General features: G+C 35.9%; 1 protein-coding gene across 1 annotated transcript in view; it reads right to left on the reverse strand.

The window, feature by feature from the left end:
* The window catches only part of TRDN (triadin), a 143992-nt gene that overhangs the window by 67634 nt on the left and 54408 nt on the right, over nucleotides 1-21950 (reverse strand). Inside the window, exons 6-11 of the mRNA XM_017739416.1 lie at nucleotides 18490-18540; nucleotides 11609-11668; nucleotides 8872-8931; nucleotides 7421-7480; nucleotides 4834-4893; nucleotides 3295-3489 (exon numbers count right to left, since the gene is read on the reverse strand). Coding sequence (XP_017594905.1) covers nucleotides 3295-3489; nucleotides 4834-4893; nucleotides 7421-7480; nucleotides 8872-8931; nucleotides 11609-11668; nucleotides 18490-18540 — 486 coding nt within the window. The remainder of the gene's footprint in view (nucleotides 1-3294; nucleotides 3490-4833; nucleotides 4894-7420; nucleotides 7481-8871; nucleotides 8932-11608; nucleotides 11669-18489; nucleotides 18541-21950) is intronic.

Consider the following 21950-nt stretch of genomic DNA (forward strand, 5'->3'; position numbering starts at 1 on the left):
CTAGGCAGCTATTTTGTGTCAATGTGATGGCAAGGGTAATACTAGTCAGTATTGTAGAGCTTGGGGCAAAACTTTCAGCACGTACACAGGGCTGTGCTTGTAAACATTGCTGTTAAAACCTCTAATGAATATTCATAATAGTTTTTACTTTCATATCTAGGAATTCAAATTTATCACTCTGGCTGACTCCAGCTTTGCATTCCATCCTTAAGGCTACAATATCTGCCCTAAGTCTATATGATAATTCTAAAAAAAAAAAAAAAGTAACAGCGTGTGTGTGAGAAAACATGTAGAGATCTGTACTCTTAAGCCCACCTAAAGCTACTGAAGCCAGCAGAGTGTTTGCAGTGACTTCGAAACAGTTGCAATAGGGCCTTAGTGGGTATTAATAAATCAAATTGAGCAACACCAATTGTTTAGCCCAGAAAGCAAGTTTCAGGGCACAGGTCTTGCCCAAAAAGCTGTTTTTCTGAGTTCTCTTTTGCCAAAACAAGCTGCCTCCATCCTTGCTGCCTGTTGGGAAAATTCCCTGGACCACTTGGGGCATTGTACAGAAGACTGCAGGAAGATATGGGACAAAACTATGGCAGGGGAAGATACACTGTATGGACAATGCCGAGACAGAGCACAAGCCTGTGCTGGTTCTCTTTGAGTTATGATATAGACATAGCCTGAGGTCCTAGAATCACACCATTTCACTGATATTAAAATAATCTATTCTTTAAACATAGTAGTATAGACCAGAAATAAAACAGACTGGGTTGTTGATTTTTTCTTTTTCTGTTGTTGTGGGGTTTTGTTGTGGGTTTATTTTATTTTGTTTTGTGGAAATGAAATTTGAATAAACTTTTGAAAAAAGCCTTGATCTTGATTGTCTCTGAGAAAGAAGATTTTGTATTAATTTTCTCCTCATAGTGTTTCTTTAGAAATTCAACCCAAAAACCTGGGATTTATAAAACAAATTGAAGGCAGAATGTGAATCTCTGAATAACAAAAATATCATTTCTATATAACATAGCAAGGTGCACTATATCATCCAATTTAAGTTCATAGGAATGCTACCAATCAGTAAAGATTGAAATCTAAGGAATTTTAAATGAATATGATTTTTCAAGTACCTCTTCATGGCTAAAAATCCATTTTAATTTAAACTCTCTTATTGAAAGGAGAATTTCACATTTTAGTTTTCACCTATAACTCTGTAATGGAGGCACAAATATTCATATAAGTACAATAAATCATGTCAAAGTTTGGGACAGATTCTTAATGGTAAAAATACTCATAGATGTTTCTGTTGTTTGGCTTCATGTGATTTACCCAGGGACATGACTTATCTTTTTTAATTTTAATTTCAGTACTAAATGATGAAACAGCAGGGAAATCACAACAACTCCTCTGTCATCACTGCTATATTTTTTACATTGTTTCAGATAAGCTGGCAGAACTACTCCCTTGAGCAAGTAAAAGTAAAGTTTGAAGGATCAGGAAATCTCTGCAAAACTGCATTGAAATTATGTTCACCTTGGGTCACAATGGGACTGAAATATAAAAGTGAATTTTTTAGGCTATCTAGCTGGGTAGCAGTGGCTTATGGTGGAAAAAGGAAGCACAACAGCAGGAAATGCAGCTGTCACTGGATGTGTGTAGCCCTGTCTCCAGTGATAAGGGCAGCTGAAGAGGCTCCTTCCTTTCTCCACTCCAGCTGCTTATTCTCATTTTCACCTGCTGGGATTCTGTGCACAGTCCCTGGGGTCACTCTCTAAAGCAGACTTAGAAAGTGATCTGTTAATATTTGATGTCAAGATGGATCATTTTGATAATATTTATTAGCTAAAGTTGGTGGTGGGAACCCCACAAAAACCAAACCAACAAACAAAAACCACCACTACTCTCTTCAGTCTCGGTAATCTTTGATCCCTACTTAAAATATTTTGTTGTCAGGGATCAAGGTGCCTCATCTGCACACCATTTCTTTTTGAGAGCTTTATCCTCAACAGTATAGAGTGGATCCACTGTGCACTGAAAATCTGCCAGAACAAAAAATTGAAAGAGAATTTCACCTTCCAAGCAAACTGAACAAATTGCTGAATTTTCTCCTTGGTCACAGCAATCAGTGTGATAGATGCGGCTTTGATTCCATGCCTCAAAGGTCCCAATACTTCAAGTAAAAGACAAAATTAACTAGAATACAAATAAATTTTAAAACATACTAGTTCAGCACACTATGCATGTCAGAAAGTGGGCTATGTCTCACAGTTTTCTAGAAAAGCGTAATTTAGGCAACTCCTAAGGGGTCCAGAGTGATGGTTATGAAAGTGAGAGAATCTGCTCAGGCAGACTCAGATATTGAGGCAGAGACGGCTTCTTTGATGTTCAGGCACAACGATTTATCTGTGGTTAACAGCTGAAAGGATCAGATAGGTGCACTATGCAGCACTGAGCTGCCTGTGTCAATGTCAGAATAATCCCGTGGCTGCAGTGTGGCAGTTCATACAGAAAGCCAGTCCCTGCTGCCTTCATATCAAATTGTACTTAGTGCCATGGAAATGCCACAGGGAAATCAGGGAACCAGTCTGTGCAACCTAGGAGTAGAAGAGCCCAGGCTTACTCTGACAAAGGGGAGCACATAGTTAACACCTTGTTAACTATATGGTGTTGATGCACATTGATTCTTTGTTTTATCACTTAATTTCTTCCTTTCATGAGAGTAATAACATTTCTTTCCTTTTTAGGAGAAATTTGGAAGCTGTTTGCATTAAATTACATCAGCAGGTGTGTCACTACATTGTACAATACCTGACAACCTGACAGTGCCTCATACAATATGATGTTAGATAAATTGTTACATTGCCTTTACTCTGTCACTATTTTCTTTATGGTTACAGAGGAAATATGCAGATGTAGGAACAAACCAAAATTCAGAATAGGTCACTGGACAGTCTGAATTTTCAAAAATAACTCTGCTCACAATCTACTACCTTCGATGCCACTGAACAAATCCATGAATTCTCAGACCTATCTGAAGAAAAATTGGTCCTTGGTACAGAAGGATTTAAATTACAATGAATCTTTAGCCATGAAAAACTTCTAGAACCTTCAGATTATATACATTAAAGTTATTTAATTTTCTGTAATCTCATCCTAGCAGTGTGAGGTTCATGTGGAGTTTATTTGCAGTCCACTTTTGTTTTTCATGGGTGGACTTTGGTCCTTGACAGATTTAACTCCATTCTCTCTCTTTCTTCCCTACTACCTTTTTAGGATCTTCATCTGTTTCCTCCTCATTTTGTTTACCTTTCTTGTCCGATTTAGTTACAGTCTGAAGAGCTTTCTCTTCCTTAACTTTCGTTTTGGCCTTTATTAGCCCAGCTTCTGTTGGTTTTGTCTCTGCCTGCTTGACCTTCTCTGCCATCTTTGCTTCTCCTTTTCCATCCTTCACTTCCTTTTTAACTTTTGCTTCCACTTTAGTGCTCTTTACTTTCTTCTCCTCTGCAGGTAATAAAGAAAAAGCCGTCAGTGTCATTCCTTCCCCCCCTCATAATACTCAGTGCCATTTATTTTATATTGTGCTATTAATAATGAGCATTTCTTCATTATTAACAGCTTGGTAATGACGAAAACTACAATCCCCTCAAAGCAGGCAGAATTAAACAGAAGTATGAGATCCAAACAGGTTTTATCTTCAGTGCTATACCACGTACTTGGCTGATACTAAATATAATAGAATATGCCAAATAATATTAAGCGTAATGACAATATGATAGTTTTTATGGTATAAACTAGGGAGAAGGATGTTGGTCATTAAGCAAACAAATATGGGAGGTACTTCCAGGTAAAATCTGAGCAAGTTCAGACTTCAGAGACCAGAGTTAAACTCTGTTGTAAGCTGGAAAAATAGTGTGTGGCTAATTTTAAGGATTGCTTTCATGCACTGATTCTAGGTCTCAGTCCAAGATGTTTTGAGTTCTTGAGTCTGACTCTACACCAGTTCTCCCAGCTGAAAGTGTATGAGACCAATTCATGAGATGCCCCTCAGCAGAGTGAGGAGGCTTCCAAGGAGAATTACCAAACTGTAAATATCAGTAGCTGAAGCCACACAGAGCTTGGTGAGACCTGGAGTATTCTTTCTGGTTTTGTGTGTCAGCAACTTTTTCTCACCTGAGCCATGGATGCTGGCAGTACATGTGTTTCTAGTTGTCTCCAGTGGAAAATCCAATAGTAGTATAAAGTACCACTGCATATGTTTTAAACTAATCTGTTCAGTGTGATGTTCATACTTCTGTTTTCTTCATAGATCTAAACATCTCCTTCCTTGAGGTAGAACTTGCATGCTATCAAATTTAAGGTTTCTGTAATGCTCTAGGCTTCAATTTCTATTAAATCACTGAGCTGATTAAACTGATTTTATCAATATGTAAACTGGAATATCTAACTATTGCAAACCAGAATTCAGGTATTTATGTATGAGCTTAACTACTCCCAAACACAGCCATGGTATGGCCAGATATTGCTGGCTAGTGGAGAATTAATTTCCTTAACTAGTTATAGTGAAAATGTATGTCAGATCACTTGCAGGTAAGCTTACTTGTTTTTCATGGAAGTGGTGGTTTGTACTTTCATTCTCGATTTGAAATTTCAACAGATTTTAAAAGGGATTAAACATAGAATTAACCCCTGGATGTTCTAGAGACATTTTAATTCTGATTAAAGATTACTTTCATTTTAGTTTCATGTAGCTGGTTTTTCATGCACATTTATCTTCTTGAATAAAATAAAGTTTATGCATTTCAATATTGACTCAGTTTAAAAAATGTAGTATAGATAAATAAATACCTTTGGGAGGAGGTTTCTTTTCAGCTTTTTCATGTCTTTCAGGTATATCTTTTTGAGTTACTAGAAATAAGAACAACTGTATATTAGGGAAAAAACTCACAAAGAACAAGAAAATATTGCCAAAACACAACATCATCACTGAAAATTTCACATTTCCTTACAATTCAGGTTTTTCAGTTTTCAAAATTCTTGTTCTCAGGTTCACATAGTGGAATACAAAACTCCTAAATATCTGTTGAGACTCCCTTACCAGAAGACAAGTGAGTCACACAGATCTGAAGCTTTCTAGGGAATATTTTTACTGCATATTCCAGATGTCACAAACTTGCTCATGTCAAGTTCTGAGCAGACACGGACTTGGCCTTGTGCTCCAGACAACAGGAAGCCCTGTGTCTGTGTTTGTCTTACAGAAAGGTGTTTTTCTTAGCTTGGGCTCATTGTCTACAAAAACAGCCATAAGTCTGGAGCTCACTTCAGAGCCCATCTCAAGTGAGTTTATGTCTGCACAAGATACACTGTGTAAACACACACATGACTATGTTCCAGAAAGGCTGTTAAAATTTTATGCAGACCTCTATCTTTGCACCTCCTGGTCACCATCCAGACAGATTGCCAGAACAAACCAGCCTTGAGAGTTAATTACACTTCTTTCAACTGATAACTACAGAATAACAACATCCTCTCTAACTGAATTCCATCCTGGAATTCTTGCCTGTATGAACCATGACTGATATTTAGACATGGTTTTAGTTTTTTTAAATATAGTTGTTTTCAGATGATGTGTTTAAAAACCACTCATATCACTGAGGCTTTCTGGAGCCTTTAACAGAGTGCAGAATTACCTTGAGACTTTGTAATGAGCACAGAGAAGACCTGCTGACTGTATGGGAAGTAGCTAGACAATTTTCAGTATGCCCATTCCCCGAAGCTGACCAGGACCTGAACATTCTCATTTCCTAGGAACTGCAAGTGGTTGAAATAACCCCTCAGCACTGCTGGTAGCTAATCCAGTTTAGAGCAGACCCCTGAGAAAAGAGAGGTGATCCTGGCAATGGAAAGTTCAGCAGCACACTGCTGGCAGAAATGCACCTTTGGACATGCTGAGGACAAGTGCACTGATGCCCTGAGTCCACCCATAGGGACTCATGGTAGGGAAACAATCCAAGAGAGAGCAGCATGGCTGTGTCACACTGCAGTGACAAATCTCTGCAGCTACAGTGTCCAAATTCTTCATAAAATTTTCCAGCCAGTGACTGGAGCCATGGCTGCTATTAAACACATTAACGCTCTAAGTGATTATTTGGTTAGCTAGCAGAAGATAAATGGGTAAAGAGGCTGGCTGCTTGTTAGGACTATCTCAGTGATTCTTGGAAGTTATTTGCTTTTCAAATCAACACAGACACTGTGGGCATTTATTTTCTCTGGATTACTTCGGCATGATTTCATTTCATGAAAAAAATCCCACAGTTTCAATCTATACACTGAAAGCAGAAAAATATGAACATTATCCCTTTAAAAGAGAGACTGGACAATGGCTACCCTTCAAAGTCTTTAAGGCTATAAGTCTTCATTCTGCTTTCTTTCTTTCTTCACTTCTACTTTCTGTTTTACATTTCTCCTTAGGGTATGGTCAAGTCAAAAAAAGGGTGATTTGTACATTTGCATCTATATTGTCTGAACATATTCAAATTAAATCTAGTTAATTCATGCATCTCAACATCATGAGTTTAATCTCAATACCACAATAAATTGGTACTAAGATACCAATAATATTTCTTCAAGATTTAACCGAATAAAATGAAGAGACAAAGACTGAAACTGAACTTCATTACAGAAATATCTGCCATGGAGAAATATCTAACCTCAGATAAAAACATTCAAATGCCAAGTAATAATAAATGTTGGTCTTTAAAAAATGGCATAATAAGGCAAGGTGATTGGATTTTTAAATCTCCCTGTCCAAACCATAACCAAAGATGGAATTATCAGTCAAAAGAATGGTGAAAATCACTCCTTACACACCCATGATATGGCTTCAGAATATATATGATTATTATTAGATATGTAAATCTTAACCAAAGCCACTTCTGCCATGGAGGACAGTGCAAATCATATACTGAAATTAAAATGTTATTGAAAATAATAAAAGCAACAGAATGAAATCTATTTTTGGATATGATGGAAGACCCAGACTGAGAGACAGTAAACACTCTGGAATTAGTCTGCATCAGGTTGAAAACTAATACACAAGAGAAAACCTTCTTTGCAGGCAAATTACTGAATCCCTTTGCGGAGGACAAGGCATCAAGGAATGTAAATAAAATAGGCATAGGCTTAGTTCTTTAGCTATGTAAGAATGATTTATAATAAACTCCCTGCATCAAAACAAGAGAGTAAAGCAAAAAAAAATATGCTGGGCAAGACTTCACTCAGGGGCTAATCAAGACCTGCTCAAGCAAAAGTGACAACACCCAAAAAATGTACAGCATGAACTAGAAGAGCTTTGTACTTTAAATACTTATCTCCACACTCTCCCAAACTATACAAGCACTTAAATTGTACAGCTGTTAATGATGATCTGCAATACCTTTAGATGGAGATTTCTTTTCTTGTTTTTCTGGCTTTTCAGGTTTCTCTTTGGGAATAGCTAAAAATAAAACCAATAATCTTAATGGTCATTACAAAAAAGAGAAATGTTGCATTTAATTGAGAAAAAGGAGAAAAAGGAGAAAAAGGATCAAGAAACACAAGTATGCACCATGGTTATCCATGCAAAGAACAAGGAAGGATGATTCAGCTGCTGCTGTTTGTTGTTGACACCAAAACATGGGGTTGGAACTTTCAAAAACTCATCTGCCATCACTGAGGTCTTTGTCATTGGCGGGAGGAGCCCCAGCCTGTCTAGCTCTGCTGTAATCCTATGAAAGAGGGTAATTGAGAACAGTCAAACTTATTTATATTGTTTACTGGTTATTTTTAAAAAATATTTTTATATACTCTAATTTATTGTTTTATTTTGGTTTATGGTTTTTTAGCTTTCTTTTTTATTACTTTGGTTAATTTCTGAAGGATTTTCTGAACTCCACAGAACAACTAACAGTTTTTCCAGCTATGAATGATTAAGCACTATAATTAATTACAAATCTAATTGCAATGACATTATAACTAATGCATTTTAGGGCTTTTTGTTTGCTTTTAATTTCCACCTTACAAATTGAAATTAACTACTCTGTAGTTACTAGATTTCTGGCTCAGGTTTCAGAATACACCCGAGTTGTATGAGAGTCGCTGAGTGGGGGGTAGTCCAGAATATTCTCGTGTGTGGGCTCTGATTTGATAATATTTGTGATTAAAGTTTGCACAGTAACTTGTCCACGGATGTGCAGAACTGATATTTCCATGCGCTCATGTGCCCTGAGGTGGCCTGCAGGAACCATGTGTGTGCAAATACTCAGTTCCCTATTTGAGTACGGCATGTGAGATTATTCTAGGAACACAAAAATATACGCATGAGCGAGTTGGTGTCTAAAAAGAAAGTAAGAATTGGGGAGGATAAAACATACCTATTTATTGCAAGTAACTATTGAAAAACTAGTCCTGGCCTACTCAGTGGCTCTGCAATGGCCCTATGCAGTACTCTATTTAAAATGGTTTTTTTTTCCTACATGGCCTGTCTGATTACCTATGTTTATAGGCTGTCAGGTGCTTTTTTCTTGGATGACTATAGTCTATTAGCAACCATACTTATTGCAAGTGTTGGAAATAGTCAATGATGATCATGAGATTATACTAATCCAGAGTATAAAATATATTATCTCCCTTCCTCAGAAAAAAAAACAACAGCAAACATACAGAAGGAATACAAAATGCTACTTAGTGTGTAAGTCTGCAAACCTTTATATGATCTTATTATTTTTATTCATAACATTTTATAACTCTTTTTTCTCCAATCAAGGATATATGTAAATGGAAATTGAGTAGAGAATTATCTTTGGGGTATGGCCCAATATAAAATAAATTCTGACATTAAATAATTACCTGCATGCCTTTCCTTTTTTTCAGGTTTTTCTTGTCTTTCCAGTTTGTCTTTATTTGTCACTAGAAAAGAAGGAAAGCGTTATATATATCCAAAAAAGAAAAAAAAAAAGTGGAAAAAATTAAGAATCCAAAACAATTTCACTGAGATAAGCCTTAGTATATTAAGTGGCAGAGTGTGTTGCTCCTGAGCTGCCCTGTGCATATTTTTACAGTGTACATCATACTACATGCGTGTGAGCAGCCAACTCTGGCTAACAAGTTACTGCCATGGTAACATGCCTCAGCTGTTTGCTGCATAACATCATCTCTTGCAACTGTCTGTCAATTCCACAAGAGAGATTTTCAGAAAACTGTTGAGCACTAAGACACAGCTCACAGTAAATGCTGCTGCCTGTGATACAAAGAGGACTTCACCTTGGCCACCCCATAGTCTGTCACACACAGGTCGTAAAAACCCTGGAATCAATCTCGGAGCATAAGAGAATCACATGTGCAAATGATACATCTGCCACTTGCCAGCTGGCTTGAAATGGATAACCAGTAATGGATATGGATAGCTAGTAATGGATACAGATAGCTAGTAATGGACACTGGCTGAGATCAGTCCCTGGCAATGACAATCTCAAAACCATAATTGGGTGCCCAGTATGCACAAGGTAAAACTAACATTATGACAGTGGAAACTGCATTATGCTATCCACTCATTCACATTTTCCACTCCCTTTTCTTAAGATTTTACACTACAATTTTCCAGAAAATGAAAAATAAGCATGTGGGTTTTAGAGCACTTCAGAAAACACAGCTGTGAAAATGCAAGCCTAGCTTAAGTCTAAATACTGAGGAGATTTCATCCAAGTTTAGCAAAACTCCTTTTGTCTAACATGAGGAGATAAGGAATTCGTTTTACAGTACCATGAATTCCATATCTAACTGGATGCAAAAGAAGAGTGTAGAGAATATTCAGACTTCCACATTTTTAAGCAGTATAGTGATGAAATACCTGAGAATATGCCTGACATCCCTGACTGAGACACTACTAAGTGACTGAGACACTTCCAATTATTCTCTGTGTCATTAAATAACTTTCCTAAACTTCATCCCAGAAGCTGATTATAAATTAGAACAGAATGCTATTTATAGCCTCCATTGTCTCAATCTTGAAAAGGGAATGTATTTAACATAGAATATAAACAGTTAAAATACAGGGATGCAGTCTCTGGAGTCTCCCAGTCACACTACAATGAAACAGGCTTTAGAAAGACACACATCCATAGTCATATTTTTGAAATTTAATGTACAGTGTGAAAGTAATGTTTACTAGTACTGTGAATACAGAGAATCTCTATACATAGCAGTGCTTCCGTAGCAGTTTTGGCAATAGTTCACTAAACAAAACCAATAGTGCACTTCAAGAAAAAATACCATTAGGTAGACAGAATATTAATGGGATTTATGGCAAGCTAAGGCAGTATAATAGTGATTTTTTTTCACTGGATATGTGAGTTCGGCTGGGATAATTTTTTCCAGTTCTAAGAAACTTAATAAAACATTAAATATTGTTCTCCTATGAAATCAAGTTGAAGAGTTCCCCAAGTTTTCCAGGAACAGAAGTCTTTAACAGAAGTCTTAAAGACTTAAAGACAATTCTTGTTTTAATGTGGGACATTATGGTCTTTGCTCTGCCATTTTTCCAAATCTCAGAAAAAATTTCCCCTGTTATCACAATTCTCTTTTCTACTAAAAAATATTCATTCTAACAGACCCTCAATTTATATGCCTGCCATTAACTTCTAAAATCAGTCTTGTTTTACTCATTTTGAATTACTTGGAAATGGAAAAGCTCCAGAGACCATTAGAAAGGCCTAGTTGAGCACAGCTTTTGAGAGATGCACATTCACTTGCATTCTTGGCCTGAATAAGTTTGCTGTGGCTGAATATTTGGTCTTTCCTTTTCTTTTTTTCGTGATTTATTGTGATCACTGGCCTGTTTGTTCTTCCAGAATGTGTTTCTTCCTGCAGCCCAAGACTTTATTAACCATAATTTAGTGCAAAGGACATGTTCTCAGAGGAATTAAAGTGTTTTGACTAGTAGGTGAGCTGCACCAAAATTCCATTTTGCTAAAATAACCTCACAAAAGGCAAACTAGATGGTGGCTCTTGTAACCCAGAGTTAACTCATGAGTCGTGGGTGGAGACTAAGCAGTATCCTGATTCTGACTCCCACAACAGATCTGTAATTTGTTGCTGGCATACACCACCAGGATATTGTTAAATTCTCTCTAAACGTCTCCCCAGTGTCTCTGCAATGAATCTGGAGATATTTCTTTTTTTTTTTTAAAGCAGGTTTCCAACACAGAATGTCTACAGGGACCATTTCCAGTATGTTATAATTTACTCATTACATTTTGGTCAGAAGTATTCTCAAGGACAAACAATATGCTTGGATTTATTCAAAAAGAATAAAAAAATCACCCATTTGTGCTCTGGGTGTCTTTTACATAAGTTAATGGTACAGTAAAGACTTATTAATTAATCTTTGAATATAATTTCAGCTTTTCTGTACAGTGATGAATTCAAAATTTTTTTAAATCCTCATTCTCCTTCCAGCTGGCTTTCACAACACTTCCTCCATCCTTAAACATAATTGGGATCTACAAGAACAGTCTAAGTGTCAATAGATTAGACTATTTTGAATCACTGATAAAAACACAAAGAATATCAAAAGCTGAATACATACCCTTTAGGGGTTCCTTCTTCTCAATTTTTTCTTGTTTTTCAGGTTTGTCTCTGTGAATTGCTACAAATAAACAAATAAATAAACCCCAGCTCACAATAAATATGAAATCTAGATATATTAAGCACACTTATTATCTCATGAAAGTGATCAAGGAAAAGCATTTGTAAACCCAAATAATGGATTTTATCTCTGAGTCACAGGTATGTGATGATGTATAGACCTTCTTAATGTCAATATTTAATTCCAGGTCCAAGAAAAATATTTTCCAAGAATAAGCCTTCAGATATTAAACTATATTTTTTCTGAAAGAAGCGATTATTCAGCAACCTTAATCTAATCTGCCTTATCTCTTTTTGGTCCCATTACACAAGCACCCTGACTCTAAGATTTCTGACCGAGGAAATTATTTTCAGCCCTTGACAGCATTGCATTCTATTCTTAACAAAAATCGGCCAGCATATTGCTTTCTATGCTACTTTTTCTTTATTTTTAGCTGTTACTTCCGTCACAGGATGGATTAACAAGAAAATATCTCTTTTAATCAGAGTGTAACCTCAGGAAGAGCAGCTGTTCAAGACACAACCAACTCTATGTCCTGCAAGAGGCAGGCAAACATGACTCCTTATGGGCTCTATTGCCCACCCAGCTCTCAGACCATGTTATGAAGTGGTTCAATCCCACAAAATAATGATTTTAACCTTAGTAAACCTATGCTACTATAAGATTAGCATTTTGTAAATTCAGGGGAAAATTATTTTCTTTTCAGTGCCCAGGTTTCTGGGAACAAGTGAACAAAATTCTGATTAGAAGATGGTGAGCTTTATACACCAGCACATTATGCTTTTGTATCCATTCATTTCACCAGCTTTGCAGCTAATGTCATTTCACAAAAGTACAAGCATTTTTTGTTGGCTGAGTGTTTCCACATTAAAAAGCATGTTGTAGTCGTTAAGAAAAAACATTCAGAACATTCAATATATTCATTATGCCTTATATGTGTTTGCATTATCAAAAATTCATTTTCAGTCATAACAAAAAAATTATTGCTGATAACGAACAGCAGTACAGTCAAAAAAGACTGAAGAGAGATATTTCAAAGCCTTTAAAGACTGTGTATAGCAAATTTTCACTAAAAAAACCTGGGCTGTGAAGAATGCACCAGCACCAGCAATGTATTATTCAATGAATTACAGACTGCAACTCATTCAAATGCTTTAGGGCATCTAGGAGCATACCAAGAAAAAACCATTCTCCAAACTGAGTATTTTTTGCAGAAATTGTAGCATGCTTTTACGTCTTACATTTGTATTAGCAGATGCTGGCTCTTTGCAAAACACTTTTGTCAGTTTTGTCTGGGCTAACAGCACAGTTTTGCAAACAACAGCTCTGTGATGGTCAATGTGAGTGACACATGAGCTTCTGCACATTCAGACAAAAGCTCTCGTAGCCTCTCTGCCAAAGAATACAGCTGAACTATGCAGAACAGACTGGTAATCAGAAAGCTTGTTCTTATCCACAGGACATATTACTTGTGTAAGAGAGACTGTTGTAGGGTTTTAAAAATTTATTGAAGTTTTTCCATAGCATTCCCTTGTTTCATAATTTGGGAGAAAAACCCACACACAACAAAACCCCAACAAACAAATAAACAAAAAACAATAACAAAAAAACCCCAAAATAAAAGAAAACAAACAACCCCTCCACACAAACAACAAACCCATAAAATGAGCCTTGAACAAGACTAACTAGACTGAACATCAACAGACCTGAAAGTGGACAGAAAAATCTAATTTAAGTTGGTTTCACATCCTCAAAATGGTACAAATAGCAAAAATGCAAAGAAATATTAATATTTGTGTGGACTACAACTTAAAAAATGAAGAAGGGATCAGTTGTCCCCTTCTCGAGAAATAAAAGTAACTTGATGTGTCTGGGCAGAGAGCCTGGAATGTGGATAAGCAGAGACCAGGCTGGCATAAGCATAAGCTATTTTTCTCTTCCCAATTATAGGCTGAAGGTGATCTCTGGCTAGTTTGAGAGCCTTATCCTGTGTGTTGATATCTCCATAGCCTCAGAGGTTGCTAATCTCAGATTGTAATGTTTATCATTACCTCTTATGGGCACTGCCAGAGCTATGGCTTCCCTTACTTGGGAAGGGCAGGTGCTGCCAAAAATTAAAGTGTTCATGTTTCAGGGCTATGATCACTGGCCATTTTTGACTCTTCAATCACAAGACCAACAAAATCCACTGAAGCTTTTGATCTGATAAATTTAAATCTGATATTTCTTAATGTCTTAACTCTCCCCTGAATTTTGTGTTTGATTTCATATGTAGTCATAAAAGCTCTGTCATAGAAAATACATTACTGTCTACAGATCTTTTCCACATTTTGTCACTTGGTTATCATTTTCTTTGTAAAGGGCTTAATACATGCTCTTTTTCAAGCCCACAATGCTAGGTACAAGCATTAGGTTTTAGAATTAGCTAGGCTGGACATACTGCCATGTTTCTGTGAAACAAATTAGAGCTGATAGGATTTTCTTTTCCATATTTAAAAAAAACCCACCGCCAAAACAACAAGAAAAAAGCACAAATATATAAAAAAGTTTTTTTAAGGATGCTTACTTACATACTCTTTAACTGAAAAATGCTGAAACTAAAACTGTTCATTCAACTTGAATTCAACCATTTTATTAGCTTTATGACACATTTTGTAATTAAAATATTTCCTCTTTTGTTACTTTTGCTACTAGGATGCTTGTGTCATCCATAAGAAAAAATAATAACTAGAATTTAATAAACCAAGTAGATTTACAGCAATTGTGGAAGCTAAAATTTTTCCACAAATTAAAATAAATTTTCTTGGACTTCCTTGCAAATACCAAAAAGCCATAAGCTCAAAATGAACTGTTATTAGCATTGGAAAAAAGAATATAGCACCCCAACCTAATTTTCTCTAACCTAGATTTTGGAAATTGCTGAAACATTTTTGCATGTCTTTGAATGAAAATTCAGCCTGAGGCAAAAAGATGAACATGGGAAATCTCATCCTAAGTGACTGGAGTGTGATAAATTTATAAATAATCTAAAATAGAAACTTATAATGGAAAATTTGAAGGTAATTTAACAACGTATTCCAAACTTAATATTGCTATCTACTTCACAGAGAAATAAAAACAAGAAGTGTAGCATATATGTGAGAGGATTTTCCAAATTTCAAACATCATAGTAGATTTTATTTGCATCACATTGAGGACATAGTGAAGTGGGATGTGATTTAGGTTTTCTCCAATAAAGTTCTCCAAGGACATTCCCCACCCAAAACCAGAAAGTGCAAAAAGAGGAGATGGAGTAAGACACTGCTTCCATAACTAAGAGAAGTAAAAATAGTTTCAAGCTGAGTAAGTCTTAAGTCTGCTGCTTATTATAAAGCCAGGTGATGAGTGCAGTAAGCATGAAGCAAAGATTGCTCGCTCCAGCTAACAGACTAAGTGCTTGTCTACAGAGCAGCACTCTCAGGAAAGTTAAGATAAATGAACTAATACAATGAAGTTAGAGTGCATTAGTCAGAGAGCATTAAATCTCTGTGTCAATGCTTTCATTCAGAAGTAAAGTAACTTTAGATGGCTAAAACTTAATACTTCTTGGAGGAACACTGGAAAAAAAAGGGGGTTGTCTGGAGAGGGACATAGACTCCGAGGTCCAAATACATAATTTAAGGAAACTATTGCTGTGTTGCCATCTGTATCGTGTTCTCCAGTTTAAAGTTAATGGAGGCATATTTGTAGCTATACCTTAAGAAATCAGGCTAGACAGTCCCTGTGTCAGAAATTTGCCTTGTAATTCGCTAACTGGGTGAAATTTTGTGGGTTTCTAGCATATTATGGATTTGTATGGTCTAGCTCTATCTATCTATTTAGCTGTCTCAAATACTTTGTCTTCCCGCTACAAAAAATTAAATTATGGGAACACATTAAATTTGTCCTTATGATCTCATAATTTATCCATGTGGTAAAATACAGATAGCTTTATTCTGTGGTGTTTAATACCTGCATTATCGGTACAGCCCTGTTAACAAGTTGATATGCTATGCATAGTAAATGAAATAGTTTTGAAGGGCCTGGCCTCTATTTGTCAAATCAGGCTGAATACAAAGATAGTTTCTGAAAAAATACCTGGAACAGCAAGTGTCAGTTCAGAAGCACACAACTATCTGTCCAAAAATCACTGTGATTTAATATATGTCTGCTGGGGTAAGTAGCATTATATTGTTTTCTTCCATACCTCACTCACTCCAACAGCAATGTATTAGTGAAGCAATTTTAGGGAAAGCCGCACAGTAAAACAACTTCTCTCATTCCTTCTCAATGCCTGTTTTAATTAGAGCTATTTCCCAGAAGCGCAGGACAATTCATTTCACTGGTAAGATCAATTTTCCAGAAAAATCAGAAACTGCCACTGCACCTTCCATTAGACAGAGCTTCTGTACTTACATGTATTTTTATCTCGATACTTTTTATTATTGTTCTTACTTTTTGCCTAAAATAATGTGTAGTTAACTCTTATTGGTAGTAATAGTAATAACAATTATATCACCTATTCCTTAAACAGGCTCCAGCAGCACGTCAGAGTCCTGCACATTCCACACAGTATCACAAAATGACAGAATCTCAGCACAGCTGCCCCAGGCCAAGACAGCCCCATACCTCATCCTGTCCCAGCCGGACAACTGCTCCAGCCCTGGCCATTGCAGTGGCCCCACACTGAACTTGCCCCAGTTAATGGATGGTTTTCCTGAACTGAGAGGCCCAGAACTCAACACAGTATCAAGATGTGGTCTCAGGAGCGCTGGGTACAAGGGGATAATCAATCCATCATGCCTCTGCTGGCTGATCAAGCTCCTGATCACATAGTCCAGGTGCCACTGCACTTATGAAATGACTAATACCTCAAATACCAAATTGGAAAGACCCTACTCTGTAGTGAATTTGTGCTTATGTGTACACGTTATCATGAAATAATTTGATTTCAGGGCTCTTAAGCATGACCAATGGCTTTGTGAAATTATTTCTCAGAGTATTTCTTCTTTCTGGGATTAAATTGACTACAGTAATTGAAATAGACATTATTGCAGTAGTTTATCAAAATATTTAATTAAAAGCAAATTTTAGGGCACCAGTTTCCCTGGCTCTCAATACTGTTTGAATCTTTTAATTTCAGCCTCTTCCATCTGGGATTTTTATTCATTATAACTATTCCACATATTTCAGTTCAATCTTTCAAAAATAAGGCTTATGGATTGAACTCCCTTGTAAACTGTGGGACTTGTACTCAGAGGATTTGACTATTCGAAAAAATATAATTAAATTAATTTTAAAACTCTAATGTTCCCACATGTTTGGGCAGAGGACAGAAATGTTTTTTCCATTGTTTGCTGCTATTAGAGACATTCATTTTACTTTTGGATTTTTCCTATTAAAAATAAAAGACTGTATTTGTACATATTTACTGAAGGTACTTTAGAAGGTAACAGTAAAATTCCCTAAAGATTCATGCCTTTATCACACCGTAGACTGAGGCCAGAGGAATGTTTTCTTGTAATTGCTCCTCCTATGTACAAGTTGCATTGTTGGGACTAAACATGAAAGCAAAATATAGAAAAAAAATTTGGTTTATGCTTCAGTAATTGATTGTATAGCTGGAGTCTGCTTTAGCAGGCACCTGAATAATGTGACTTAACAAATGACACCTGAACACATTCCTTTTTTTTTTTTTCTGTCATCTTATAATTTCTTTGTAATAATTTTTGCAATGTTAATATTCTTCTGTATAAAGAAATGCACTTTTTTATAGATGAAATGGTACAAGAGAGGCTATTTTGGTCAAGATTGCAACATCATTTGTGTTTTTAGATTACTTTACTTGAAAAGACCTTAGGTGGGATCCTTGCTAATGGATCTGAGCTCATTATTGCCAGGCTTGCCCATTGGTACCCTAAAAAATTCATTTTGATGCAACATGATTTATTAAGTAGTCGGGAAACAGTTCTAGGCAGTCCAGATGACCCTGATTAGCACAGAACTGGAGGTGTAAAATAATATAAAAACATTTTATAAAGATATAAAATGCTATAAAAAGACACTAAGAATATATATATAAATTAATACAATTGCATGAGGGAGGGTGTATGTGTATACATACTGTTTTAATAAGCTTCCTTCTTGCTTCCTCCTGCCATTATCAAGCCAAGCACCGGTGCATCAGAGGAATGCTCATCAAGTTTTACGTGGCCTAGCCTTTATGGAGGAGCTCTGTTAGGCAAAAAACCTGCCAATATCACAGGAAACACCTTCGTTTTTATGACCTCTGAAAACCAGTCCAAACCAGTTCCTCTGTGGATTTTTCAAAAATGCCAGTTATAGGAGATTAAACAGCCTGAAAAAGAGTAGGCTCTTAAAATGGAAGTTTTTCTTATCTCTGATACACACCTGGCTCACTCTTAGCTATGACTTCCTAACTTGGATGACACCCACTGGCCTATAAATTTGCTTTCTTCCTTGCCCAACACACTTCATGCCTCTTGCACCAGAGGAAGTTCATCAACACTCAACTTTCTTGCAACTTTGCTAGAAAAAAGATTTCCTGAAAAGTTTGAGCAGGAGAATCTTATTATGAATGTGCATTTTCAGTCTAGCCACACAAGCATAAAATTACATTTGTTGTGTTAATGCTGAGGTATACATGAATTTTTGATCATTTGCAGTCTGTGCCAACTGATCTTTGAATGCTTCTATGATACAACAGCGGTGACATATGTAGTTAACACAGACACTGTATATTACACAAATATATGTAGGCAAACAGACAAAAAAAGAGTTACCCTTCGCTGGTGTTCGTTTTTCAGGTCTCTCCGTCTTCTGTTTCTGAATTTCTGAAAAAAATTGCAATGCAGATTTATCAATATTAAAATAATTTTCACATATAAAACTATCAGATGCATTCTCATAATAAAAAAAAAAAAAGTGCTTAAAATATCATGGCAGTGCCATGGCTTTATCACCTGCATATCAGTGTTATCTACAATATAGCTCAATTTTATATATATACACAGATATATATGGATAAAAATCACAACATTAAGTGTCTTTAATAATTATTCTGTTTTTAATTGAGCCATACAGCTACTTTTAAAGGCAAGAATAGGTTTTGTTAATCTGTAATAGCTATACAGCAGCATGTGTTGGTCATGAATCAGAAAAACGTACTTTTACTAAACATTTTTTTTGCATGTATCTTGAGTTGTTTTCCAAGACTAGTATTTTATATTTTCCAAATTACCTTTGGAAGGAAAAAATGGGGTTTTTTACTACATTTTCTAAAATTTTTGAAGCTCACATACTGAATTGGTATCTCCAACACACAATAAAAAGTATGCTCAATGCTCTATACAAACTACAGAGATAGAAGTTCCCAGGTTAGAAATCACTGTCTTGGAGAATGACTCATTTTTACCATGCTGTATACCAAAAACTGAGAACTGCCTTCTTAGAGGAGGAAGTGGTACAGTATTTATCTGCCCTTGTTATGCCATTCCTTTTAAACAAAATTTTTCAGCTGTAATATTGATATTAAATTACTGCTATATACCTCCATATAACTCTTTTTTCTACTGTCCTTATTGTGTCAAAGCCAGGATAATATTGAAAATGCAAAATGTTGAATTTTTTGAAAAAGCAAACCAGAATTAAAGCTTGCATAGCTCTCTTTGCACACAGCTGTAGAAATTTAAAGGGCATTTATTACAAATGCAATATTGACTGTGCAATAAAGTCATTAAGACTTTAAAGAGTGCCTGGTTTATTGTATTGTGCACATATTTCCTGCAGTAGGAAACTGGTCTAAAATACTGGATCAAATTTGTTTTTGACAAAAGCAAATGCAAATCTCACTAGACTCTGTAGGAGCTGTCTCCTTGTATTTCAGTGTTACCTGTAGTCTGCAGGGTCTAAATAACAAGAACACTGACCCCAAAATTAATCCAACTGAGAAAAAGTTATGCATATTATATTTCAACTCTAAGAAGCCACTCTAATGCCTTTGAAGACAACTGAAATATTTCACTTACAACCTTAGTTATTTTCTCAGGTTTTAACAGGATACACATTGCCAAAGAAATCCAGTAGGAGAAGGAATTTTCTCTCCCCAAATATTTGCATAAGCCCTTGAAAATAATGCAGAACATTTTATTGGACAGTATTTCATATTTGAACTAATTTTTATGTGTGGTTTGCAAAAAACATAACTATTCCATGACATCACCCTATGTTGTGTTCAGATAGAGAGAATATTTGTTCTGAGATAAAGAGCAACAAAGGCTGAATTACGTATCACTGTTAGCCACTAATGTATGGAGACATAACTAAGCTAATTATACTATGTCATTAAGCCAAAAGGAGTTTTTATTCAGTTTTCATCTTGTTCTGTTCAGCCTGGGTGTGCAGTTCATTTATTGTTCTATAAACCTCAAAGGCTGAGAATAGAAGAAATATACTGTACTGATTTACTGTATTTCAGCTGAGCCTGGATTACTTTTCTTTCAAATATGTGAGGATATTTTATTTCTATCAACTGAGAGAATTCTGTTGCTGGATTTTCAAACTTTACCCACTTGTTTTGCTTAAATGGATGCATGGTCTAGTTTAGGTAGCAAAGTTTAGGTAGTGGTAGGAATGCTGCAAGACAGGAACAGATGGAGGATTGCTCCCTAATTCTGGGCACATCTGAGTAGTTCTCCATGCCAGTGTTCCAGCCTGCCTCCAAACACTGACTCAGGGAACTTAAAGAAAGCTGAGTCACTTCCTCTGCATTGCAACATACAGTGGAGACATTTCTCACTGAATTCAAGAGGTCACCCTACATACAGAGATGAATATGAATAACTCATATTCTTCAGGCAGAGTCATTTACACAGATACATATTCCTTGCTTATTTTAATATACTTCAGCTGTGCTGTGTTTCTATCATCTATTTCGTGTCTCACAACAGAAAATAGGCCTATTTTTCTTGAAAAAATAAGTATAAAATAAGAATAAACCTTTGTTCTTTCAAAAAAAAAAAAAAGGCTTTAAAATTACTATTTAGGGAATTTAGTGCTAGTTTGACCACAAATGACTCTAGAGCTGGTTATCTAAACCAGGCTCACACTGTACCAGAAGTGTAGTTTGCTTCACACAAATATTACAGTAAGGTGCACAGAAATATACTTTTTAGAGAGCCACGCTGAGAAACTCATCTGAGTTTCTGTTACAGTTAGCATACCACACATCACAAAGAAACATACACAAATTCCTAGAAGTGAAATACATCTTCATAACACACAAGTGTGTGCATATATGCTTTTATATACTGCAAAAGTGTCCCATCATTAGGGTCTCTTCACAAACTCCCCATTACAGTCTGAACCATCATAAAAATTGCAGCCTAGAACACATCAATTCTGTTCAATTACAACCCATATTTTCCCAGTATAAATAAATCTAGTCTCAGTATAAGCTAATCTGGAACAATTTACAAATCAGAAAATAGTAGCTATTTGCAAACTTCAAAGTATTTAAAATCAGGAAACACATTAGATTATTGGAGATTTGTTGTTGTTTTCTGAGAGTTCTGATACTCTCTGCTTCATCTTTTATGACAAATAGCTTTAATTTTCTAGTAATCACATCATATCTTATTGCTGGGTTGACAAATTGGTTGTAATATCATAGAAGACTTACATGGCCAGTTTAAGGCATGTAATTTATCTCTATCAATGTGGCACATTGTTAATAAATCCTAAATATTACGAATTCATGTTTAGAAAAATGACAGAATCAAGCAGCAGCAAGGATGATCTTTGTCACCACAGCAACCATTTCGATTCTTTATGAGATGACAGCACGGTTTATAAAATTATTGTAAGGGAGTATTTATTTTAAAAACTGTACTTCATTGTTTATTTCTTTAAAATATTAGGCAGACAAGAAAAATTATCATTCGCCTTGTGTTGCTTGGGTTTCGAATAGGTAAGTATTTCCTTAAATATGGATACTGCTTGATGCTAATTTCTCTAGACCTCAGGTCTTGTGCAGATATACAGAACATGCAGGGTGATTATTTTAAATAACTCCAAAAAGGAAAGCTAAGAGTCTTCTCACTGACCATTTCAAGATGCTGAAAGGAGACACACTCAACTCTATTGCTGTCAGGCTGATATATCTGTGTCCTGTTGACCCAAAGCAGACCTTCACAGTCAGCTGAAGATCAGTATTGCAGGCAGCTTTTCTGAAAATCCCTGCTGA

Source organism: Corvus brachyrhynchos, unplaced genomic scaffold, assembly GCF_000691975.1.
Source record: "Corvus brachyrhynchos isolate BGI_N302 unplaced genomic scaffold, ASM69197v1 scaffold14, whole genome shotgun sequence".
NCBI classification, from domain to species: Eukaryota; Metazoa; Chordata; class Aves; order Passeriformes; family Corvidae; genus Corvus; species Corvus brachyrhynchos.